The following is a 25087-nucleotide window of genomic DNA, read 5'->3' as shown; positions in this document are numbered from 1 at the left end:
CTTAGTTGAAAGAGGAGGTCTTAGGTTGAGAAGCAGATGATTGGAAGGAATTTAGGATTACGTGTAGGAATTTGTCGATTACTATTAACCTGCTGTTTATTAGAATGCATCCTGTCCCCTGGCAGGGTCAAATGGAGCTCTGGGTTTCTGTGGTTTCATTTCTTTTCCAGGTGAGGGGAAGTAAGGGTAGCCCTGGTCCACTCCAAACTTTTCAGCTCTTTCTCCTCCTCCACCTCCTCCGGGACTTTGCTCTGTCCATCACCCATTTTCAATCCTCATTCTCTCCCTCCCCACTGGGTCCTTCTCCTCTGCCCAGAAACTGCCCAGATCGCCAGCCCCTGAGAAGATTTCGCCCTGAGAGGGCTACCTGTCCGGGCTTCAGCCCTGTCACTCTCCCTTGGGCTCCTCTTCCTGTCACCCCAGACTAGGCTGCATCACGGGTCCAGCCATAATCCCTTCCCACCGTGGGAACAACACTCAAGGCACTGAGACTGTTGAGTGGGACCCTGACCTGCTCATTTCCCCACTCTCTCTGCTTCCTGGGCCCCTGTGTCCTTCTCCCCCCAACTCAGCCCTCTCAGTTCCTGTTCTGCGCCCTCTGCCCCCAGTACCCCCTCTCCTTGCACCAGGCTGGCCCCACACCACTCCAGACACAGATCAGTCGAACTTCTGGGGCGGCCTGACTGCAACCCTCCAGCCGCCGGAGCCCCCCCCCCCCGGTCCTCCCTTTGTGGTTCTCCGGACACCTGCTCCCCCACCTCCTGGAATTCTCTCCTCCATGGTTTCCTGGATGCTCCTCCAGCTCAAGTTCTCTCTTTGGAAGCCTCCTTTTCTATCTCCTTTCCCCTGTTTACAAATACGTCTGAGTCTCAGCACCCACCTCTCTGTTCTCCTGCAACGTTACCATGAAGTGGGGCCCACTTTGTAGGGTTCTAGTGAAGACTGAATAAGAGGGAGTGCGGGTGACCTACCGGGCACTGTGGCTGGCCACAGTGAGCCCGTAATACCCGGCGCTGATCCCGCAGAAGGAAAGAAGGCGACGTTCCCTGGCAGTGCAGTCATTCCTCCAGGGCTGCATTTGATTACTGTCTGTCACTTAGAAATTTAAAAGGAAAAACCTACATCTATAGATGTATATACATATCTAGTTAACCAGCTATGATTTCCAGTTTTTCTTCCTTTCCTTTTATCACACCATTTATTCTTAGTTCTAGATAGCAAGAAAAAAAGACACAGAGGGAATTCAAAGCCTATGTAAAGGCTTGTGCTAATGAATTCAACCAAAGAATGTTTCTCATTCATCCATCCATTCATTCATTCATTCATTCATTCAGTAATGTTAACAAGCAACACTTCTTGAGTATTTACTCTGTGCCAAACTTTATGATAAAAAGTTCAGATGATTGTTTCATTCAATTTCTAGAATTACTCTATGGCAGTGGTCCCCAACCCCGGGCCGTAGACCGGTACCGGTCCACAGGCCATTTGGTACCAGTCCGCAGAGAAAGAATAAATAACTTACATTTTTTCCATTTTATTTATATTTAAGTCTAAATGATGTTTTATTTAAAAAAAAAATGACCAGATTCCCTCTGTTACATCCATCTAAGACTCACTCTTGACGCTTGTCTCGGTCACGTGATACATTTATCCATCCCACCGTAAAGGCCGGTCCGTGAAAATATTTTCTGACATTATACCGGTCTGTGGCCCCAAAAAAAGGTTGGGGACCACTGCTCTATGGGACAACTGCCAATATTATCACTATGTCATAAGTAAAAAATTTTCAAGAAATATTGTGCCAGGCCCAATGCTAAATGGAGGAACAGAAAAAACAACAACATTGTCCTGGCATCAGGAACTTCAGATTGTGGAGGCAGAGACAGATGCACACACAAAAACAGGCAACAGTGTTGTGGGGGCAGCACGCACAGCTGCTAGGGTCCCGCTGGGCGCAGAGGAGGGAAAGGCCCCCTCTCCTGAGTTATTCAGCTGGCTGCAGGTCCTGGGTGTTCCAAAGAGTTAGACAAACATGAACCCAGGACCAGCCATTCAACACGTCCTTTTTAAAGCAAAGTTCCCAGCCAACCCTGTTTTCCTTGTTTTCTCTGTTACTCCTGCACCCTCAATACCCCTCAGACCCTCGGGTCTGCTCACCCCAACCCGAGACAGAAAAGCCCAGTACTTTTCATCACGTGTCGTGATGTAAACAGTATATTCTCAATAACAGCGGGTGTCCTAAACCCTGTTAGGAAAGCCAGCCTGAGAAAATTCCACGATCAACTTCCTGAGGGCCGAGCAGGGAGGTTACAAGGCAAGAACCCAAAAGTCCCAGTGCAGACTGGGAGAGGAAAAGGAATTTGCTGTGCTCCGGAGATGAAGTAGTAAAGAGAAACGAGACAGAGAGAAGCCAGAGCTACTGAGAGGATCCCCTAGAGTGGAGGTCACAGAAACAGACAGCCCAGGCTGGTGGCCAGAGGAAACTTCTAAGATGACGATGCCTAGTGGCCAGTTATAAGATGTGAATGGTGTCTTTACATCCCCACCACTGTCAGTCCCCGGGGACCCCACACACACACTCACACAGTCACTTAGAGAAGTCTACCACCTCAGCGCTTTTTGCAAGTAAACAAAGGGTTGGGCCTTGTGTAGGGGTGAATGCCCTGCGGCACAGAGATGGAGCCTAGGTGCAGGAAAAGGATATAAAATATCAAACTTGGCCGATTTCGCAATAACAGCCACGTGAACACTTTGCTGAGTCTCCCGTGCGTGAGTGTCCCCGCAGCCCAAGCTTTATTAGCTTTCTCATAAATCTTCCTCTGGGCAGATGTGACCACAGGAAGGCCACGCCCCACTTGGAAATCCTGGAGGGACTTGGGGCTCCACAGGTCATGCAGTTAGGGGGTGGAGGTGGGGGTGGGTGGGTCAAGCTGGTCTGGATCTTAGAGCCTGGCTGGGTAGACTGACTGCTGGGTTATAATCACTTTCCTAGTCTCAAGAACAAAGTCTAACCTCAGAGGAAGGGTGACCGGGTTGCCAACAGCAGCTGCGGTCAGACCCTGGAAGGGCGCATCTGAGGTCCTGTGTTTACTGGGGGAATGGAGGAAGGATGACCACACCCCTGCAGGGTGGCAGGAGCCTGCTCTTTAAAAGCTCTTAAACCTTTATTAGAAAATTGCGGTGGAGAGATCCCCTTCCCTCCCCACCCTCCCAGGGCACACGGTAAGATCTTTCCTGTGCTCTGATTACCCTCATTTTGAAGCTCGAAAAGAAGCTAATCAGAAGGTTAGCATCGCACAAGCCACTTGGAGCGCAATTTAGAATCCAGCATGATGAAGGGAGCCACTGGGTGTGTGATTATAAAGCAACATTGCGGAGTAATTAGGGCTGGAGGGACGGGCTCTCTACTTAGAGGTGGGCGGGTGCACAGGGGCACAGCTCGCCAACAGCGCCCACCTCTGCACACCAACCAACCAGGAAACCCAATTGCACTGCGCCCCTACATGTCCAGCAGCGTCTCTTATAATCCTCACAGCAACCCGACAAGATGGCTGCATTGTTTCCTGTGGCCACTGCAACAAACTGCCACACATTTAATGGCTTCTGCAGGTCAAAAGCCTGACGTGGTCTCACTGAGTTAACTTCAAGGTGTCGGCATGGCTCCGTTCCTTTCTGGAAGCTCTGGGGAGAATTCATTTTCTTGCCTTTCCAGTTTCTAGAAGCTGTATCTTCTTGGCTCATGGTCGCCATCCATCTTCAAAGCCAGCAATACCAGTGACATTGTGACATTGACCCTCCTGCCTCCTACTTCCACAATAAGGACCCTTCTGATTACATTGGGCTGACCTGGATAATCCAAGATCATCTCTTTAAAGTCATCTGGTGAACAACCTACTTCCCTCTGCCATATAACGTAACATATTCACATGCCCCGGGGATTAAAGAACGAGGAAGTGGACATCTTCCGGACCGTTATTCTGTTTCCCATGATAAGTAGTAGTATGTTTTCTAGGTGAGGAAAATGAGGCACAGAGAAGTGTGACTTGCCCAAGGTCACACAGCTGGTGAACATTGGAGCTGGCATTCACCCAGGCCATTTGGTGCCAGGCCCTGTATTCTTAACCTTTAAACCATTCTCCTTCCACATGTCCCTTGTTCTTTCATTCAGCATGTAAGGGAAGGACTATGTCGATAGGAACAGAAGCATTTGGGGTAAGGCAAAGTTAGCAAAAGACCTACAGAAAAAATGCAGTGGTGGGGGACATGGTCAGGGATTGCTGGTGTTGCGGATGTGCAGGGGTGGGAGAGGCATGCTGTGCACCCCAGAACAGTCCAAAATGGGTGACCCGGGTTCAAATCCCAGCTCTGCTTGATCTCTGGGTTTCCTCGTCTGCAAAATGACAATGACAGAACCCACCTTGTAGGGTTGTTGTACCAACGAAAACAGCATGGATGACGCTCCCCGCTGTGCCGGGAACACAGGCAGCATCCTGCTGTTACTCCTCGTCTGTCCTCGGCCCCTCTCTCTGTGGAAACTTAACTTCTCACTTGCAGATCTTAACAGGGGAAATGATGGCTGAGCTTTCTGGATCCTGAGGGAGCAGATCTGGGGAAGCTCAAAGGAGCAGGCAGGAGGACAAGGTGCTCTGCTGTCATCTGTCTTGGAGAGTCCTCATTAGATTTAATTAGGGCAACTGGCTTTGTGGCAAACACAGATTTTAAAAACACTAACATCAGCCCTGGCCGGTTGGCTCAGCTGTAGAGCATTGGCCCAGCATATGAAAGTCCCAGGTTTGATTCCCAGCCAGGGCACACAGGAGAAGCACCCATCTGCTTCTCCACCCCTCCCTCTCTCCTTCCTCTCTGTCTCTCTCTTCTCCTCCCGCAGCCAAGGCTCCATGGGAGCAAAGTTGGCCCAGGCTCAGAGGATGGCTCCATGGCCTTCACCTCAGGCACTAGAATGGCTCCAGTTGCAGGGGAGCAACGCCCCAGATGGGCAGAGCATCGCCCCCTGGTGGGCATGCCCGGTGGATCCCGGTCGGATGCATGTGGGAGAATGTCTGCCCCCCACACCCCGCTTCTCACTTCGGGGGAAAAAAACACACAAAAAACACTAACGTCTTTTTTTTTTTTTTTTTTGTATTTTTCTGAAGCTGGAAACAGGGAGGCAGTCAGACTCCCGCATGTGCCCGACCAGGATCCACCTGGCATGCCCACCAGGGGGCGATGCTCTGCCCATCTGGGGCATCTCTCTGCCACAATCAGAGTCATTCTAGCGCCTGAGGCAGAGGCCACAGAGCCATCCTCAGCACCCGGGCAAACTTTGCTCCAATGGAGCCTTGGCTGTGGGAGGGAAAGAGAGAGACAGAGAGGAAGGAGAGGGGGAGGGGTGGAGAAGCAGATGGGCGCTTCTCCTGTGTGCCCTGGCCAGGAATCGAACCCGGGACTCCCGCACGCCAGGCCGACGCTCTACCACTGAGCCAACCAGCCAGGGCCTCATCTTTTACTTTTATCTCCTTCCACCCTCCCTTCCTCCCTCCCTCCCTCCCTCTCTCTCTCCCTTCCTTTCCTTCTTTCCTTCTTCTTCTTTCCTTGTCTTATTAGAAAAGGTTGGAGGAGAAGAGGAATAAAATGCCCATTTGAGTTAGAATTCTTCGGTTGCAAGCAACAGAATCTGACTCTAGCTTAAATGAAAGTTGGGATTTGGTGGGAGGACATGAGGTGACACAGAATGGAATGGAGACAAAGCTGCAGACCTGGGCCTCAGGAAGACAGGAGCAGGGCCGCTGTGGATCTAGGCAGAGGAAGGACTGGAGAGTTTCTTCAGGGCAGCGATGCCCTGGCAGAGAGAGCCCTATCTACTTGCTCCGGGGCTTGGCACTGGGTCCTCTATCCATCTTCCTGGGAAGCTGGGTTACCAGCCTCACCTGGGATGGGGTGCTTGCTGGCCTCTTGTCCCAGCCGGCAGGGCACCTTGACTGACTGTCCCTCCAGATCATCTCCAGAGGGCAAGACAGTTTCCCCGAGAGAGGAGCAGGCAGTGGAGACGGGAACGGAGGCTGGCGAGCGAACCGCAGGCTGCAGCCCACCCACGGTCAGCTTCTCCTGCCATTGGAAATGTCTCCTTCATCCCTGGCCCTCCTTCAGGGTACTCTCACAGCTTCATTCATTCTATTTGTCCTGCAAAGTATCATTTTTTTTACTATTCCCTTAAAAAAAATAAAAGAAAAGCTTCTTGCTTCTCAGTGTTTGGGGAGAAACACTTTATATATGTTTTGATAGGGCCAACCGAGTTTGTTCAAGATGGGACCCTGAGGTGTAGTGACCCCCTGCTGGGCCTGCACCAGGACCAGTGTGTCACAAAAGGCCGGTCTGGTTCAAGCCCACAAATTACGGCTGAGACACAGGTCTGAGAGGTTCAGCCACCTGCTCAGGGTCACCTGGCAGTTTAGAGACAGGACCGCCGCTACCTCTTTCCATTAAACAGCCTTTGGGGTCCGTCAAGCAGGCACAGTACTGCCCATTCTGGGCCAGGAGGTGAACGGCACCGCCTGGAGTTCTGCGATCTGATCCGGTGTTGAAACCCAGCACCTTCGCTGGACTCCTGGGCCAGGGGGAGCACGTGCCAGCGCCACCTGAGCTGTGTGCCCAGGGAGCCGGCGCCAGCTGGGGAGTCCCTGACAGGCAGGGCCCCTGAGGCCTTAAAACAGGGGGGGAAAAGGAGGAAGAAAAGAGAAACCCCGCCAATCTCTGATCTGACAGAGCTAGGCAAATGTCTCATTTTGAGAGAATCAAAACCCAAATCCGTCTCACCCAGAGACCAAAGCAAGCGACAAAGTTCAATAGATTTTTTTTTTTTCCTGAAAGTGTTGGATCTCATTTGAAAGGAAATGAATTGCTTTCACAGAAAGAGACAAGTGAAAGGAGAGACCCTCAGCACAGAGAATGCAAGCCTGGCTTGTCCCCAGGCTGCCTCGGGGGAGGGGCAGGTGGCAGGTCGTTTGAGCAGTGGGTGCAACGTGGGGTCTCCTGCTGTCCAGTGACTCCCGATCACATCCTTGGCTTCCAGGAGGGCCGAGAGGGGTGAGCAACTCTAATCCGGGTTGGCTCTGCGGGAGGTCTACCTTCCACCTCTGCGCCTAATTTTAGTCTGAACCCAAACACCTCGTTCTACCTTTGTTACATTTCTAGGCTGTCTTTGCATTCCAGGCTTTTCTTCATGAACAGGCCACTTGAGTTTAAAACAAACTGTAACAAAATAACCCAAGACCAAGCAGCAAAATGAAGCTAAACTGATAATGTAGTTCGCTGGGAATGAAAGACCCTGTGGTTTATTTTTAAACCCTGACGTGCATTGCTTCTGGAATGTATATACCACTTCATTTTTATCTCTCTGATACCTTTTGCCATCAATTGGTGGAAGGTTTTCAGGGCATGGCTCAAACATCATCTCCAGGGTTTTTTTGTTGTTGTTGTTTGTTTGTTTGTTTTTAATTTTTTATTTATTCATTCATTTTTAGAGAGGAGAGGGAGAGACAGAGAGAGAGAAGGGGGGGAGGAGCTGGAAGCATCAACTCCCATATGTGGCTTGACCAGGCAAGCCCAGGGTTTTGAACCGGCAACCTCAGCATTTCCAGGTCGACGCTTTATCCACTGCGCCACCACAGGTCAGTCAAACATCATCTTATCTGAGAGGCTGGCCCCATGCCACTCCCAAGAAAGTAAGACCTAACACTTGGCACATATTCGGTGTTCAATAGACATGTGTTGACCAAATAAATGACAAATTCTCCCACTAGAATTTGTACCCAAATGCACCTTGAGCCAGTCGTCCCAATGCCCAAGGAACAAGTAGGTCATTCCCCAGTATTCCTTGACTACCCCTGAGGGGGGTAGAGTGGGCACAGTGTGGGAAGGGCTAAAGGAACAGCACCCGTATCGCCACCCTGGAGAACTTGACTATATAGTTTGGGAGGAAAGAAATACACTTGGAGTGGCCACAGCCGCCTGATGACTATAAGATGCCACTGAGCGGGACAGCCAGCAGGGAAGCAACCCGGGCCTCTGCCATCCAATGCTCATCGTGTCATGCCCGAGATACATCTTCTGCCTCTTGTTACTTGAAATGACGACAAGCCAGGTTGAATTGGGGTTTTCCACTGCAGGCGCCTGCTATGGCCCACCCACCGCTATCTTATTTTCCTGAGGGAGACACCCAGGCCCCGAGGGACAGCCGTGTGCCCAGGTCTCAGAGCTAACTAGTTGCCGTGTGAGACACGAGACTTGCCTCCCTTCTAATACAGGCCTCCTGCTAGTATAAATATATACCACAGGTTCTAGAATCTTCTGTCGCGGCCCTGCCCCCACCAGCCCCGAGCCTTCTGTAGTCAGCCACCTCTCAGGAAGCTCATCTGATTTGAATCCAGCAGGCAATACTCTACCTAATTAAGCAATTACGAGCAGGAGGGTGACATCTACAGAGACTACCTGTGTTCCGTGATGAGTCTTTAGAAATGCTCACCGGTTGTTGTGACGGATGGCAGGGGCCGCTGGGACCTCTGGAAGCAGGGTCCTGCCGAGCCACCATGGGGGATGTGGCAGCTTCTGTTTATAGACTCTGAAGTCTGCATTTGGATAATTACCTCCATGTGATTGTCAGATCAATGTCTCCCGGGCTAGAAGGTCTGTTTTTTTTTTTTTTTCCTTAAGGGAAGAGGAACGGAACCCTTTGGAGTTGCCCAGCAACTGTGACCTTGGAAAGAGTCCAACACCTAAAAGTTAGTGGACCAGCCTGACCTGTGGTGGCGCAGTGGATAAAGTGTCGACCTGGAAATGCTGAGGTCGCCGGTTTGAAACCCTGCACTTGCCTGGTCAAGGCACATATGGGAGTTGATGCTTCCTGCTCCTCCCCCTTCTCTCTCTCTCTCTCTCTCTCTCTCTCTCTCTCTCCCTCCCTCCCTCTTCCCCCCCCCCATCCTCTCTAAAAAAAAAAAATGGAATGAAGTCTTTAAAAAAATTATTAAAAAAAAAAAAGTTAGTGGACCAGTGTGGGGAGGCCAGGGCACCGCGAGCAGCGGCCGAACAGCAGTACTTGTGGACGAGGGGGAGCAGCCTGGAAGAAAACGTGTTGGTTTTCCCGTTTCCTCGCAGGCACACATGCTGGCACACCCACACCCCCACCCCCACACACGCAGGGAATGCAAATTTGCTCAGAAGCAGGCGGCAGTGGGCTTCTGATATGGCACCCTCTGTCACAGGCAACTGTGAATAAATTCAGGCTGGGAAATTCAGAAGGAAGACAGCTTGGGAAAGGCTGGGTCCAAATAGAAGCCGGTTTCACCATGGAGACCAGCGTCATTGCTGTTGCCACCCAAGGGTCAGCCCCGCAGCTCAAACTCACAGGCAGTCATATTTCAGCACCAAGGCCAATATCCTTCTTCCACAAGAACCCCCCAAAGAGACAGACGCTGCTGCTAGAGGTGCCGCCTGCCCCATGCCTGCCACTCAGCCGACAGAGCAGCGCTGATCTGTGGGTGGGAGGCGCCCAGAACAGCCCCAGAGCAGCACTGGCCCTCAGGGCGGACTCGCGAGTGAGGTCCTCAGGCTGGTGCTCCGCATGCAGGCCTGGGGCTGTGTGCCTTCGTGGCTCAGGGGCCTGTTTCCCTGAGTGGCTCGATGGAGGGAGTGGTGAGTGTACAGGGGGGCAGGGCAGAGGGTGTGAGTGGGCTTATGCAAGTAGGATTGTGTGTGTGTGTGTGTGTGTGTGTGTGCACGCACACACATGCATGTGCGTTCATGTGCATGCTTGCACATGGGAACTTGTAGGGGTTTTTGTGTCCCTGAATATAAGAAATGCCTCGTGCTTTGAGCGAGAGCACTGGATCAGGAGTCTAGAATCATGTCAATAGAAATAGACTGGGAACTAGGTATGCAACTTTAAATTTTCTAGTAGCTAAATTAATTTCAAAAATATATTTTAGCCCCGGCCAGGTAGCTCAGTGGGTTAGAGCATCATCCCAACATGCCAAGGTTGCGGGTTCCATCTCTGGTCAGGACACATACAGGAGTCAACCAGTGAGTGCAAAAATAAAGTGGAACAACAAGTTGATGTTTCTCTCTCTCTCTCCCTCTCTCTTTCTTTTCTTTTCTTTTCTTTTTTTCCCCCAGATTTTATTTATTCATTTTAGAGAGGAGAGAGAGAGAGAGAGAGAGAAGAGGGAGGAGCAGAAAGCATCATCTCCCACGTGTGCCTTGACCAGGCAAGCCTGGGGTTTTGAACCAGCGACCTCAGGATTCCAGGTTGACGCTTTATCCACTGCGCCACCCCAGGTCAGGCTTTCTCCTTCTCTCTCTCCCTTCCTCTCTCTCTTTCTTCCAAATCAATCAATAAAAGGAAAGAAAAACAAAAATATATTTTATTTAACCCAATGAATTCAAAACTATCTTTTCAACATATAGTCAACATAAGAATACATACACGAGAATTTTCCATTCTTTCTATTTCTCTTACGGCTCCGTGCAGCATGTATTTTACACCGACAGCAGCATCTCGGCTTGGACCAGCCACACATCCAGTGTTCCGTTGTCACGTGTGGCTCTCGGCTAACATACTGAACAGAGTGGCTTCCATGCTTGGTTTCTTTCCAGCGAGGTGGCCCTGAGACAACTGTTCATTTGTTCTGAGCCTCAGTGTCTCCATCCGTATAATGCTGTTAATAATGGCCCATCTCGTGGCTGTCGCTCAGTGAGTGTCCTACGTGTTGCCGAGGACCTGCAGAGCCAGTCAGGGCTGCTGGACTGGCTTAGACAGGGGTGCGGGAGCTGTCACACTGGTTCAGGACAGCCGATTGTTAACTATTCAGGAATTTTGTAAACTGGCGTTTAACTGTCCTTAGTCTGTGTTCCTAATTGCTTGACTTCTGGTCTTATCCTCTTCCTCTGTAAAAGGGAAGTGGCAATGGTACTTGCTGCCCCGCCCCCTCAGGGGTGCTGTGAGTGCCCATTTGAAGACAGGTACAAACAGAGCAACCTCTGGCGCACAGGGTAGGGAGGGGCGGTGCTGCAGGGACAAGCTGGGCCCTGGGGACTCTGTTCCGAAGCTCAATTTCAGTGTCTGGAGACCACACCCAGCCCGACCTCCCCCTGAAGTGAAAGGAAGCCCAGAGAGTGGCCAACGTGCTACCTCATCCCCGTCACCTGGCTTCCTGGAGAACCAGGGACTCTCTGGAGTAAGTCCCAAATCAACGCATAAAAAGCAAAAACAACACGGGCGGGTGACCCTGGAAACATTTCTAGAAAATGCAGGCAGTAAAGGGATTTGGGACTTCAAGTTTCCAGATCTTTGTCACCCTTTTTTGACTGGGGTTGACAGCCTAAATTGTGTCACCTACCAGAACCAGTTGTGAGATGAAGACTCCAGACCAGCCAAAGGGGACATCCCCTCTTGCCTGCCTTACCCTGCCTCGGACCTTCCTTCTCTTGACCCTGTCCTCCTCCAATTACAACACTTTCTGACCCACCCCAAGGATGTGGTCTTGATTGTTCCTGCCCGTCGGCACCCACGGCTTGCCTCCCCACCAGCATCCCTGTCGCCTGCCCTGTCCACTCAGAGACCGCAACCCTAACTTTGGCCACTGACCTACAAGAGCTCCAGATCTTTCCCCAAAGAATGGTCTCAAACTTTCCTGGGATGTTTAAATATGTCGTTAGTAATATAGCTTTTGAGGTGGAAGAAAATACCACAATTAGAGCTGGTCAAAACGCTAAAGAACACTCCATGCCAAACTCAATATCCAGCAGGGCAGAGAGAACAGACTCTTCTTAGCGATGATCTGACCAATTAACTCGACCACCTGGACTCCCCCCAAGGAGCCGTAGGCTTGCTTCCCAGAGTCTCTCCCCTGCCCCTGTCCCTGCCCCTTATGGGAAATAACTAACATTTGAGCAGAGGTCTCCAAGTGACACCCGTCAGCTATTCTATCTAGTTCACTACCATTTCTGATAACGACTTTCAAAATGGAAATGATTTTTGAAGTGTTATGTTTCTTCATTATAAAAGTAAAGCTTCATTTTAGAAAATGTTTAAAATAGGGAAGAGAAAAGAAAACCACTCACAATCCCTCTCACTCTAACACAACCACTGCCATCATATTGGGGCTTTTCCTTGCAGCCTCTGTCCCCATAGATATATTTTGTGCTGATGTTGTGATGCTGGTCTCGGCCTGGTTCCCCAGGAAGCAAGAGTCCGAGACAAAGGTTTCTGTGCACACATTTTATTGAGGAACGGGATTCTGGGGAGCAGGGATGAGGAATAGGGGAGCAAAGCAGGCAAGAAGATATTATGGAATTGGCCACGGCCAAGTGCAACTGCGTGCTGGATCCAAAACCATCCGAGGAGCCGTACGAAGAAAAAAGCATGTTTCCATTGGTTCCAGCTCCCACTGGGCAAAGGCTTTCCCCATAGAAACTGCCCTGTACTCTGGACTGCCCTTGCATAGCTGCCAAGTGGGCTTCCACAAGCTCCCAGGCAAGGGCATTAATACAGAAGCCCTGGGCTGAGGGGCAAGAAGCACGGGGCACATGATGTTAGATTGCACCTGTGTGAAGCTGGCTGGAGTTGACCCAGAAAGGTCTCCCCAGCATTGGCTAGACTAAGAGACAGGCGGGGCCAAGTGCATCTGAAGAGATGTTCAATACAGTCTGTGTAATGCACGAGTCATTTTATCCTTGCTTTTCTCAATGAACACGATATATGATATTTTCCATATTGATCAATAGTCCTCATAACTTTTAATGGCTGTTGGTTAATTGTCCAAGCAGGTGGAAAGAAGCACCTTTAGAATATAACTGATTTCTATGCATTGTGTTATTTGCTATAAAATGACCTGTGAAGGGTCATTTTATACCTTTGTGGCTTGGAGGGAGGTGCTAGTCCTCAACTCATGTGGGTATTGGAAGGACCTTGACCTCCTTACTAAACACTTCTTCTATTTCAAATACTTTCAGAAAACACTGATGATCGGAAGTCAGGGGAAAAACATTAACCCTACTGATTGCAGGATTCCAAAGGAAAATCCCCTTTCTTCCTCCCCAGGAGCAATACTGGATTGCTGGAGAGCTCTGGAGAAAGATGGGGTCAGGACCCCATTTGTCTCTGTGCAGTCATCCATTCAGCAAATATTATCGAGCACCTGCTACGTGTCAGGTATGGCAGCGGGATCTGGGGACTCGAAGATAAAGGACCATCTCTGTCTTCCGGACATCCAAGTGATGATAAACAATCACATACCATCATGACAATGTTCTGACAGCCAGCACAGGACCCCGGAGGGAAAGAGTGGGTCTGACATCCATCCATTCACTGCCTGTATCCTTACTTATTGCTGGGTGGCACAACGGCCCCAGGACTCAGCTACCTAGAACAGTAGTAAAGGGTATCACATGGTTTGGGTGAGTCAGGAATTTTGGAGCGAGGTCTCTCATGAGCTTGCAGCTGAGATGCCAGTCCTCTGAAGCTGCTTTTAAATGGCTCCTTCATGGGAGGTTTAGTTTATTTCCCTGTAAACTTGGGCTGCTTGAGTGTCCCTGATGTGGCAGCAGGTGGCCCCACAGCAAGTGATCATAGAAAAGGACACTGAAGGCACAATGTCTTTTCTGACCTAGCCTCAGAAATTGTATCACTTCTACCATATTACATTGGTCCCACAGGACAATGCTACTCAGTATAGGAGGGGACTAGCTAAGGAGTCGATATTGAGAAGTGGGATCATTGGGGACCACCTGGGAGGCTGGCTACCATATTGGTTCATTGATTCATTCAATTGCCATTTTTTAAGACCCAGCCAGGAGTCTGGTGCTGCGCTCAGCACTGGGGATACCAAGATGGCTGTGAATAATTACATTCAGGGACCAACACTTGGTTCAATTTTGTATCTCCGGTTCCTGGAACACAGAAACTCTCCATAAATGCTTATTTATATGGAATAAGCCTTTACTGGGAGCAAAATATAGTGGGTAGGGGCTGGACTTCTGGAGCCAGTCTGCTCAGGTTCAAATCTGAGCTTCTCCTCCCCATCCTGATGATTTTCCTACAAATCTTGTTTCACCAGAGTTGGCTTCTGTTGCTTACAACCAAGGATCCTGATTGAGACACTCAGTAGTTTTCCTGCTTATCTCCTTCTGTCATTCAGACTCCAGCGCACGATTCCCACATTGCATGTAGTGGCCGCGTCTCCTGAGGTTCCTTAAAACTGGGACAGTTCCTCGGTCTTGCCTTGTCTTTCCTATCCTTGCCACTTCTAAAGACTACTTGTCAGGCATTCTGTAGCATGTTCCTCAGTTTGGGTTTGTCTGAGGTTTTCTCATAATTAGCTAGAGGTAATGCCTTTTGGATAAGAATACTAGAAGTGATATTGTGAGTCATATCGGGGATATATGATCGGAGGGGACATTGGCTAATAAGATTGTATAGCTTTCAAGTGTACATTCCTGTGACACATGTTCTATTCTGCATTGTGTGCCTGTTAGTGGGTATCATTGCCAGCGATACTGACTTTGATGACTTGATTAAGGCGGTGGGTGTCTTCTGGGCTTCCTGACTTTTTGTGTCAGTCACATAACCCCAGCCCTCCTGGTGTTTGGCCTCATCTCATCCCTCCCTCAGTGGGCAGTATCGATCAGCTAAGGTATTGGAGGGTCTCAATCTATTGAGTCAGGGAGAAGAGGTATCAAGGTTAGTTAGTAGAGACAGAGGGAATTAAAGCTGGTGAATTCAGGGGAATGTACACAGGTCAGGAGGGCTTTATGTAGAGAGAGAAAGATTATTAGAGGGAGAGAAAAAAAAAGAAAAAAAAACATTTAACTTTTATATTCTTGCTACCAGGAAACAGAGGCAACCAAGTGGGTGTTTAACGAAATAGACTTAAGGTTTTCGGTCAAGGATGGACTTCCCGCCTCCACTCAGGGTTGCCCTGACAACCTCCTCCTTCTGGTACTGACATTAGTGTGAGAAAGAAGGAAAAGCAGGCAAATGAAGAAAACAGTCATTAGAGGCGGAACCAGCTGTGCTCTGGCTTGCTTCATCTTGAGATGATGGTGGGGGATCCAGGGAGCAGCCCAGCAGAGGCAGAGGGCTCTGGGGCTAGTGCTGCAGAGGCCTGAGGACTAGAGCGAGAGGTGGGGTTTCCTGTGCAGCGGTGGCCTTGAGTATGCGTGCTAGAGATATCAGAATCTTTGATGAAGCCATTTGGTGTAAATTAAACCTCAATGGTTGTATATCCTCATCGACTCCTCTGCTTTTTTAGAATTTGTCAACGATGCTTAGAAGGAAACCCCAGGACCCCAGGCTCAGGCAATGGCAGCCACCTAGTCTTCCAGAAGAGCTCACAGTCACCACATCAGCCTGGGACCTAGACCCCTGTCTCCTCTTTCATCACCAGAAGGGTTTGGGATCATCAGAGGAGGGAGTGAGAATGGAAGAGGGAGTCAACCATAGTTACTACTACCCTATTCTCCTTTCAGACGGGGAAATTGGGCCTGAGACATTAAGTAACTCAGCTATCATCACACAGCAAAGAAGTGTCCAGGGTTCAAACCCAGGACCGATCACGTCAGAGTATGTGCTTGGTAATGACCTGACTATGATACAGAGCAGTGGTTCTCAAACTCAGCTTTCCCTGGAGTGGGGGTGGAGGGTGTTACACAGATTGCTGGGCCCCACCCTGTAGTTTCTGACTTGGTAGCTCTGGAGTTCGAGAATCCGCACTTCTCACAAGTTCCCAGACAGCAGAGATGCTGCTGGTCTGCACATCATACTTGGACAAATGTGGTTCTCGGACCCCGAATTTGGTCTTTGTAAAACAAGGAGTAGGACTGGGTTTTCGGTTTTAAAATACGTTCTGAGGACACTACATGTTTTAGAGGTGTGTCAGCCATGGGGCAGATAGCACCAAAAGATGGGCAAGATACATTTCATGCACCTGCCAGTAAATGTGTGTTACCTAGAGCCCACTCTTAGACTAATAGTAATGAATTCTGCCTATCATTAGGTCAGATGTAACTCAAAACTGTTTTATACATTCAGGATTTCTTCAAATAGGATTATCTTTTTCTAGAAGCAATCACAAGGCCTAAGAAGATTTGAGACAATGGAAAGGATTTTTTTTCTTCCCTGTAATGAACAGATTAAAAGCTTATTCCCAAGGTCTGTCTCTATGTCCAAATATAATTGCGGTGTGAATCACTCCAAGTGGGTATTTTTTTTTTTTTCATGTACACTCAAGAACTATAAGTCTTTGTTTGGGGAAACAAAAGAGGTCACTTTCAACAAAGTTTGTACCCTGGGAGGAGTGCCCAAAATAATGCGTATTTTTTAATATCAGGCTCCTAAGAAAATACTGATTTTACTCCAGGCCACTCAAGGCTAAGATTGCTTTGTGGCAACTTTCAGAAGGGCATCTTCTCCCTTTTTTTTTTTTTTTTTTACTGATGCCTTGGACACATGCAAAGTTCATTGTGAGTCTTCTGGCCCAGCAATGCTAAGTTTCACTTCCAGGTTAGCAAGAACTATTATAGAAAATATTTTCACGGCTTTTGTTAAAATGGTCACATTGCCTCTTCTTCTGTCTCATTTTTCTCTCTACCTCTCTCCTATTAGGACACTTAAAATGGCATTTAGCCACCAGGATAACCTTCGCATATCGAGATCCTTTACTTAATCAACATCTGCAAAGTCTTGTTTGCTATATAGGGTGACAGTCACAGGTTCCAGGGATTAGAACCTGGATTGCTCTGGGACCCTTATTCAGTCTAGCATGCAAGCTAATAGCAAAAGGAACACAGAAACCCAACATAAAGAGAAAGGACAAATAGAACCCCACTGTCCCTAGAGATCACCACAGGAGGTAGTTTGGGACCTATTTTTCTAGATTTCTTTCTATGTATGTCCTAACAAATGTAGCTTTTATTTCTTTTCCTTTTACAATTCAAAAATGAGATAACTTCCTACACAGCCCAGCAATTTGTCTCTTTCATTTAATAATGTATCTTTGCAGTAAGCTCTTTAAGAGTGAGAGGGATTTGCTTTCATGCTGCTGTTCTTTGATGTAAAAATAGCAACTTTCCAGTAAAGCAAGTAACTTTAAAAAAAATCCATTTGAAATAATCTCCTAGAAATGTCAATGTTTTAATTCACAAGAGGAAAGAGATTTTGAACCAAAATAAGGGTAGAGGCTACTTAAAATTTAGTCCTTTGGGTAGATTAGAGAAAGGGCCCTCTAGTTCTATACATGGAGGCAGCAAGGCATACCTGAAGGTTAAATTATTTGAAGTGTGGCCTGTTAATGTGAGAATCGATGCTCCCCTGATATCAGTTTAAATTAAGCATCTGTGTGACTTTAGGCAAGCTGTGTCCAATCTCTGGGCCTCCGTGTCCTCACCTTTGAAGTGAGAGTATTGGACTGGAAGTTTCATAAGCTCCTAATGATCTTCCAATTCTGCAGTTTTGAAAGGGTACTATTCTAGCAGGCTAGCGACCCCATTTTGAATACCAAACCTAACTTGCTATGACCTTGAGCTAGCCAGTCAGCTTCGTTGGGCCTCAGTTTGTTCATCTATAAAATGAGCAGGCTGGACAACAGCATTCTGAAGAAACTTTCTAATTCTCACATCCTAAGACAGTGAGTCTCAAACTTCAATGTGCCTAAGAGTCCCCCAGGGATTTTGTTAAAATGCAGAGTCTGATCCAGCCAGTCTGGGGTGGCATTTGAAATTCTACATTTCTAGGAATTTCCCAAATCCTACATTTCTAGGGATTTCCAAGGTATGACTGATATTTACCTGGAGACCACACTTTGAATCACAAAGCATTTGCATTTTAAAATATCAGGAAACTGTTCAAAACTTGGAAATTAGTAAAAGACTCCTGTGTGTCTGGTGGAGTGCTGATCTGGGATTACCTGGTACTACAGGGGTGTATACCTTTGCTGGCCTTTTATTCAGCTCTGTAGAAGTGGATATGGAATATGGATAGCAATGGGATGAATTTTGTTTAATAGAGATACAATTGATTTCAGCTCTGTAGAAAAAGATAGCTCCCGAACATTGCTTTTAGTTGTCCTATAGGACAGTGGTCCCCAACCCCCAGGCCGCAGACTGGTACAGGTCCGTGGGCCATTTGGTACCGGTCCGCAGAGAAAGAATAAATAACTTACATTATTTCTGTTTTATTTATATTTAAGTCTGAACGATGTTTTATTTTTAAAAAACGACCAGATTCCCTCTGTTACATCCATCTAAGACTCACTCTTGACGCTTGTCTTTTAAGTTCAACAATTATATTTAAAAATACCACAGTTTTTACGCCGGTTGCAAAATTTTATTTTGTGCATTTATTCGTTCCACCCTAAAGGCCAGTCCGTGAAAATATTTTCTGACATTAAACCGGTCCGTGGCCCAAAAAAGGTTGGGGACCACTGCTATAGGATATTCATCCCTTAGCACAATTACCAAATTTGTTTCAGTATTTCCAGTTGCCTACGTGTATGTGTTCTTCAAAATCTCTTTTAAACAGGCTGTACCTTTTCGAAAATGGCATGTTAACACAGCCGGTCCTTCGCAAATCCATTCGATTCACTTATTTATTTCTAGCACTAAACACTTGCCAGAGTGGGGGAAGTTACAGGGTGGGAAACAAACTCCTCCAGGAAAACGGGTGGTCAGGTGTCATGTTTCCTGACTCCCAGCCCACGTGTCAGGGGAGGAAGTACATACACTTTGTCTCCAAACAAGGCAGGTAATTCCCCTCCCAGGGCTCGAAGATCACGGAATATGGTGGGGGAAGATGCTTTTTTACCATCATGTAGCCCACCCAGTAAGTATCAAGAGGTTGGGAGACAGGATCAAGTCCAGTGGGGGTGGGGTGGGGTAGCTGGGATTTGAACCTGACATCAGAACTCCTCCAGCTCTCTTTATACCACCTCCCGCTTAGTTTATTCTGGGGCCACTAAACTAAAGGTTCTCACAGGTCTGCTTGAAATTGTTAAGAATTTGACCCCCCAGGTGTCCAGAGTTTTGGTGAGGACTGTGTCAGGGGGCGGGGCTTGGGGCGTTTGGGAGGTCTCTGGGAGCCGGGGGCGGAGCCTGGAGCGGGCGCACAGACAACCCCGCCCCTTGGGCTGCCGGGACTCAGAAACTAGGCCGCTCTGCTCCTCCCAGGGCTCCGCCCCCGCCTGTCTGTGTCAGTGGTGGCCGCTATCGATAAAGCTGTTGTTCTGCCAACATGGCGGCGCCCGTGGAGACAGCCCGGGCCGTGTTCGCCTAAGGTGGAAAACCAGGTGTGAGGAGCCTCTGTGAGCAGCTAAACGCCTGATTGGGGCTTAGCGGGACAAGGGACGAGGCCAGATCTCCTCTCCCCCGGATCGGGAGGTTCTGACTCGCTGGGAGCAGGAAGCGAAGGTGCGGACTGGGTTAGGTGGTCTCCGAGCCGTGCCTTTTCCGAACTGGAAAAACCTCCGATGTACGGGTCATTATATACTCATTGAGCTACAGACCCTGCTGATAGCCCTGGACCTTTTCCCTGAAAACCGCACGTGTGCACATAGGTTTGTACTTAAGTTCCTCTCTCACCGCTCCCCTACCCCATTTTGTCCCTGCATCTTTGCTCCCTGGGCTGGGGGTTTGGTCTCAGTTGAAAACCATCCAGTCGGCATCCCTGGCCCACACACAGGTCATTGCCACAGCACGTTAGGGCTCGAAGGTCCTCAGAGATCATTTCGAACCTCATCTTAAGAAGCAGAGGTTCCAGACAGGAAATGATTTGCCTGAGATCATACAGGGAATTAGTAGTCAAAAAGCCCAGATCTATATTATTATTATTATTATTATTACTAATTATTATTATTATTAGTTTGGTCTCCAGACTTGATCCTTTTAAGATTCATTTTCCCAGGTACATTCTCACACACTTTCTTTTGGTCGCACTCAAATGCCTTCACGTGCTTCTCTCCTATGTCTTCTGTTTGCCTGTCTTCTCCTACTCTTCTCGGTTTCTCTGTCCATTAATGATCATCAGTTTGGGTCCAGTTTTCAGGCCCCTCCCTCCATGGTAACTTGCATCTACCCCCACCATTCTCATGAAACAATCTGAAGCCCCAAGTGAGGTTGAAGTCAGGGCTGACGGTAAAGGAGTGGCAGAGTGGTAAGGATTGATGCTTTGGAAGGATCACAGAATGTGGTGGAAAAGACAAGATTCCAAACATCTAGGTTGGATAAGAACTGGGTGAGACAGAGATGAGGAAGAAAGGGGCCAAGCTGATCATAAATAAATACAACACATGAGCCACACCTTTTATCCTATGGACATAGTCCTCTGGTAAAATGGCTGCTCTTGATCAGGGAGAATCACTGCCTTCAGGGCTTTGTTGGTGGAGTGGAGGAGAGCAGGGCCTGAGGAGTCAAGGAAGGGGACGGGCTGAGCACCAGGAAGTTCTATAATAAATCATAAGCCCCAAGTACAGGATATGCTGAGTCTTGGGGAACCTCAACACAAAGGGTGTGAACTTAAAAAGTCTTGACGCATTTTTCTGTGTTGCTCCCCAGAGAGGTAGAATCAATGTACCTTCCCACCAGCACTGTATAAATGCACCTTTCTTTTGATTTAACAGGCTTTTTGCCTAGCTAAGCAAAAATTTTACCGTTTTAATTTGTATTTTTTGATTAGTTGTAAAGTTGATCTTTTTCATACATTTATTAACCATTTATATTTCCTCTTTTTTCCTTTGCTCATTTTTAAAATTAGGTTTTTAATGTTTCTCTTCTCATATGTGAACTCCGTAGAGAAAGATAAGCATTTTTTTTAAAGATTTTATTTATTCATTATAGAGAGGGGAGAGAGAAAGAGAAGAAAGGAGGAGCAGGTAGCATCAACTCCCATATGTGCCTTGACCAGGCAAGTCCAGGGTTTTGAACTGGCAACCTCAGCGTTTCCAGGTTGATGCTTTATCCACTGCACCACCACAGGTCAGGCAGATAAGCATTTTTTGTTGCAGTTTTCTTTTCCCTTATTTTTGCTTTTTCATTTTGCTCATGGAGTTTTTGATATGTAGATGTTTTAGATTTTAAGAGAGCTTATTATTTTCCTTTCTGAATTCTTTTATTGCTTTTATTCTTAGCACAGAACATCCTGTAACTTGTAAAGAATTATTAAGGACTCATCTATAGGATGGGGCAAATGTAAGTTTACAGTTGTGAGTAGGCAAAACACAGTTTGTTCCTGTATTATTGTTTATTATTTATTGTATTATTTTCCATACGAACAGCTGTAAACCTACATTTGCCCCACCTTGTATATTTTTGTCTTGTTTTATGGTATTTAAAAAATTCTTAATCTATATGGGATTTACTGTGGTGTATGGTTTGAGGTGGGGCTCTAATTTGAATTTTCCCACCATTGAATAATATGTTACTTTGTAATGTACTTGTTCTTTTTTCTTTATGAATTTTAAGTTGTTTTAAATGCACGGATCTGTTTCAGGATTCTCTAGTCTATTGGTTTGGGTAAAGGGAAGGTTATTGGAGGTTATTAGTGAGCCATGTATTTTGTAAACACTTTCAGAAAGCTTGTTCTTGTTTTGTAGACAGACAATGTTGTTATGCGTCGTTTGTAATTTGGTTCATGGTATAATGAAGTTGTAGAGACAGGATTAGAATTTTAAGTGAAAGAATAACCTTCATATTTCATATTGCTCATATCGGTGATCTTTCTGCATTCTTTGGTATTTCATTTGTCGCAATGGCTGACCAGCATTAAAACCAAAAGCTTGTGAGGCTACAGTTAAGGTCAGTTTGTATTTTTAAAATTTGCTTCTCATTATTTCTACTTGAGAAGATAGTCCAATGTGTTCTTAGGGAGCGCAATCTAGGAGAGAAATGGCATGCGTGCCTGCTGCCAAACTGACATTCTTTGGTTTGCGAAGCTATGGAAATGCTGACATAGCAAGAGAACCGTGAAATCCATGAATCCTGTGGGTAGTTCAAATTATGGAAAAACTCAAACCCTAAGAATAAGTGCAATTATCATAATGGTACAAAGTGTCTATATATTAGGTTGGTCATCTGGAATTGTGGATATTCAACTGATTTCATATAGTTCGTTATAATTATGATATCATCTACTCACTTGAAAATAGCCAGGCCCAATGGATAGGGAATTGTTTTTTTTATTTAGTCTGTTTCTGATTTCACCCCCAATAAAGCAAGAGGTGTTAAACACAGTGAGTACTGGCATGTCAGGAACTTTGGCAGACCCACTTGTAAAATGCCAACACTGTGATGCTGTTTGACCTTGAGTGTGAAATTCACTTGTATGAGTCTGTGATGAACCCTGTTGGCAACACTCATGACTCAGTAGTACCTTTGTGAAATAGATCAGACCCTAGTGGATATGGGAAACAATTTTGAGAGAATCAAAGATCATCAGCTTAGAGTGTCAGGTTCTTCTTTTGTTTCTCTTTGGTTTTCTAAGAGCTGCTAGGGAAACACTGTAGCGCCTCTCAAATGCTGTTATGCAAGAAGACAGAAAGTTTAGGCTGTTGATTCATGTCCTAAGTATCTGATGGACTGTCACCTCAACATTTGAATAGTGATAAAACATGAAACATCTTCCATGAGCTTATTTCTGGAATTCAATTTTGGAGGAAACCAGGGGAACATTTCAGTTGAATTTTGAATTGCAACTGGATGTGCTGATGGGCCTCAACCTTTGGGTTGGATTCCAAACCATAGTACTCACCATGGTTACACATATGGCATATTTATTTCTTTGTTCCTTATTGCCTTTTCTCTACCAGTATGTCAGTGCCATCACAGAAGGAACTTTGTTCTTGTTCACTGCTGTATCCCCAGTGCCTAGAACTGTGTGCACTGAATATATATTTGCTAAATGAATGTAGAACTAAGTGAATAAGCAGTCTTCTAAATAATGGTTATTTCCTGGCTCAGTCTACCTAGTATATTTAACTCATAATATATTTGAAAAATTCTTGTAATCGTTCAGAGTCTCTGGTCCTCCTGGGAGGCCTGTGTTCAGATCCCTTCTGATATTTGAGCCTAGGGCCAAGCTAAGGTATACTCTACTAGAAAGCCTGGTGGTCATACGAAATGACCGCTGTTCTAGATATTATAAATTGTAATTAAAATGATGTGTGCAGCCCTGGCCGGTTGGCTCAGCGGTAGAGCGTCGGCCTAGCGTGCGGAGGACCCGGGTTCAATTCCCGGCCAGGGCACACAGGAGAAGCGCCCATTTGCTTCTCCACCCCTCCGCTGCGCTTTCCTCTCTGTCTCTCTCTTCCCCTCCCGCAGCCAAGGCTCCATTGGAGCAAAGATGGCCCGGGCGCTGGGGATGGCTCTGTGGCCTCTGCCTCAGGCGCTAGAGTGGCTCTGGTCTCAACATGGCGATGCCAGGATGGGCAGAGCATTGCCCCCTGGTGGGCAGAGCGTCACCCTCTGGTGGGCGTGCCGGGTGGATCCCGGTCGGGCGCATGCGGGAGTCTGTCTGACTGTCTCTCCCTGTTTCCAGCTTCAGAAAAATGAAAAAAAAAAAATGATGTGTGCAAAGGTGTCTGCTAATTCAAACTGAATTACCCAGGGCAGGTGGCGAGGACGCCCCTTTGCTTACTGCCCCACGGGGTTTCCCCCTTCTACTTGCTTAATTGCTTAAAGTAGAGTGCAATGAAGGAAACCACTGGCGGTACATTTCTTAAGAGCCACCACTAGCTCAATAAATAAAGGTGATTTAAATAATAAAATGTTAATTCACATGTCAAAGATCTCTTTGTACACAACATTTCTTGTGTAGATCTTTCCATCATTTTTAAGCTCGCCTTGCAGAGGACCATCAATTATTTTTAACTTTACGTCCGTTCTTTCACGAACTCTTGAACAGGCAACATAAAGTTGACCGTGTCCAAATGCAGGCTCAGGTAAAAAAAATGCCAACACGCTTAAGCGTTTGGCCCTGAGACTTATTGATGGTCATAGCAAAGGCAAGTTTTACAGGAAATTGTCTACGTCTCAATTGAAACGGCAACCCTGTTTGAGATGGAGCCAAATCAATTCTTGGAATGACATGTATTTCACCTTTAGAGGAGCCAGTCAAAGACTTAGCTATTATGACATGATTTTTCAATTGGAGAACCTCTAGTCTTGTACCATTGCAAAGACCCCTTCTGGTGTTAAGATTTCTTAACAGCATCATAATTGCTCCACTCTTGAACCTCAATTTGTGAGGTGGCATGCCAGAAGGCGGGACTATTTGAATGCCGTGGCAACTTCACCCCATTGGCTAGTACAGTTACGCAAGCAACCAATAAGCTATCGGCGACAAACAGACACTTAAGCCGCATATAATAAAGATACTTGGAGCTCTTGGGAATCCTGGACAATAGGAAGTGAAGCCTGTTGGACAGACCCGGGGCTGGCCCAAAGGGAAGCGACGAAGGGCCTCCGCTGCCTCCCAGGCGGGCTGTGGCTGTGCTGGGAGCCGGCCCAGGCAGTGCTGACCATTTGTTCCCGCCGGGGGTTTGTATCTTTGGTATTTGGGAGTACCGACCACCTATAATTTTATATATTTTCCATTAAGTTGTTTCTCCCTAGCTCATTTGGACTTCTAAAGCATTCTCTTCAGGGAGAGAAGTCATCAGAAGAGTAGGAGGGAAGCACGTGAGTGGGCAGGGGGCCCTGCTGGGCTGTGCTGAGCGAAGGATGGACTCAGGCGGGGTTCTGGCCGCTCACCGGTGTGCCTTTTGCTCTCTCTCAGGGTCAGGGCCTTCCGCCTTCTGAAGAATGGCTTCTGCTTGGCAGAGACTGGGTTTCTGTGTCTCTCTTCTGAAAAGGCAGCTAGACGGCGGGCCAGATGTCATCAGCTGGGGAAGGAGAGTGATTCCAGGATGTCGCCGAGGAATTTACAGTGCCACGGGACAGTGGACGAAAGAGTATACGCTGCAGACGAGAAAGGATGTCGAGGAATGGTGGCGTCCACGAATAAAAGAACAGGCCGCCAAGATTTCTGAAGCTGATGTGAGTATTCTGAGAG

The 25087-nt window shown here is 47.4% G+C and overlaps 1 protein-coding gene across 3 annotated transcripts in view; it reads left to right on the top strand.

Moving 5' to 3' along the window:
* The first annotated feature begins 18778 nt into the window (after positions 1-18778).
* The window catches only part of LARS2 (leucyl-tRNA synthetase 2, mitochondrial), a 126353-nt gene continuing 120044 nt past the window's right edge, over positions 18779-25087 (top strand). The window contains exons 1-2 of one of the 3 annotated variants that reach the window (XM_066351259.1): positions 18779-18868; positions 24812-25071. In XM_066351259.1, coding sequence (XP_066207356.1) covers positions 24838-25071 — 234 coding nt within the window. In that variant the 5' untranslated portion in view covers positions 18779-18868; positions 24812-24837. Of the gene's footprint in view, positions 18869-19254; positions 19599-24811; positions 25072-25087 lie in introns of those variants that run through there. The other 2 variants (XM_066351257.1, XM_066351258.1) reach the window with 2 other exon arrangements.

Source organism: Saccopteryx leptura, chromosome 10, assembly GCF_036850995.1.
Source record: "Saccopteryx leptura isolate mSacLep1 chromosome 10, mSacLep1_pri_phased_curated, whole genome shotgun sequence".
Taxonomy (NCBI): Eukaryota; Metazoa; Chordata; class Mammalia; order Chiroptera; family Emballonuridae; genus Saccopteryx; species Saccopteryx leptura.
This window is presented reverse-complemented; position numbering and strand designations above follow the sequence as displayed.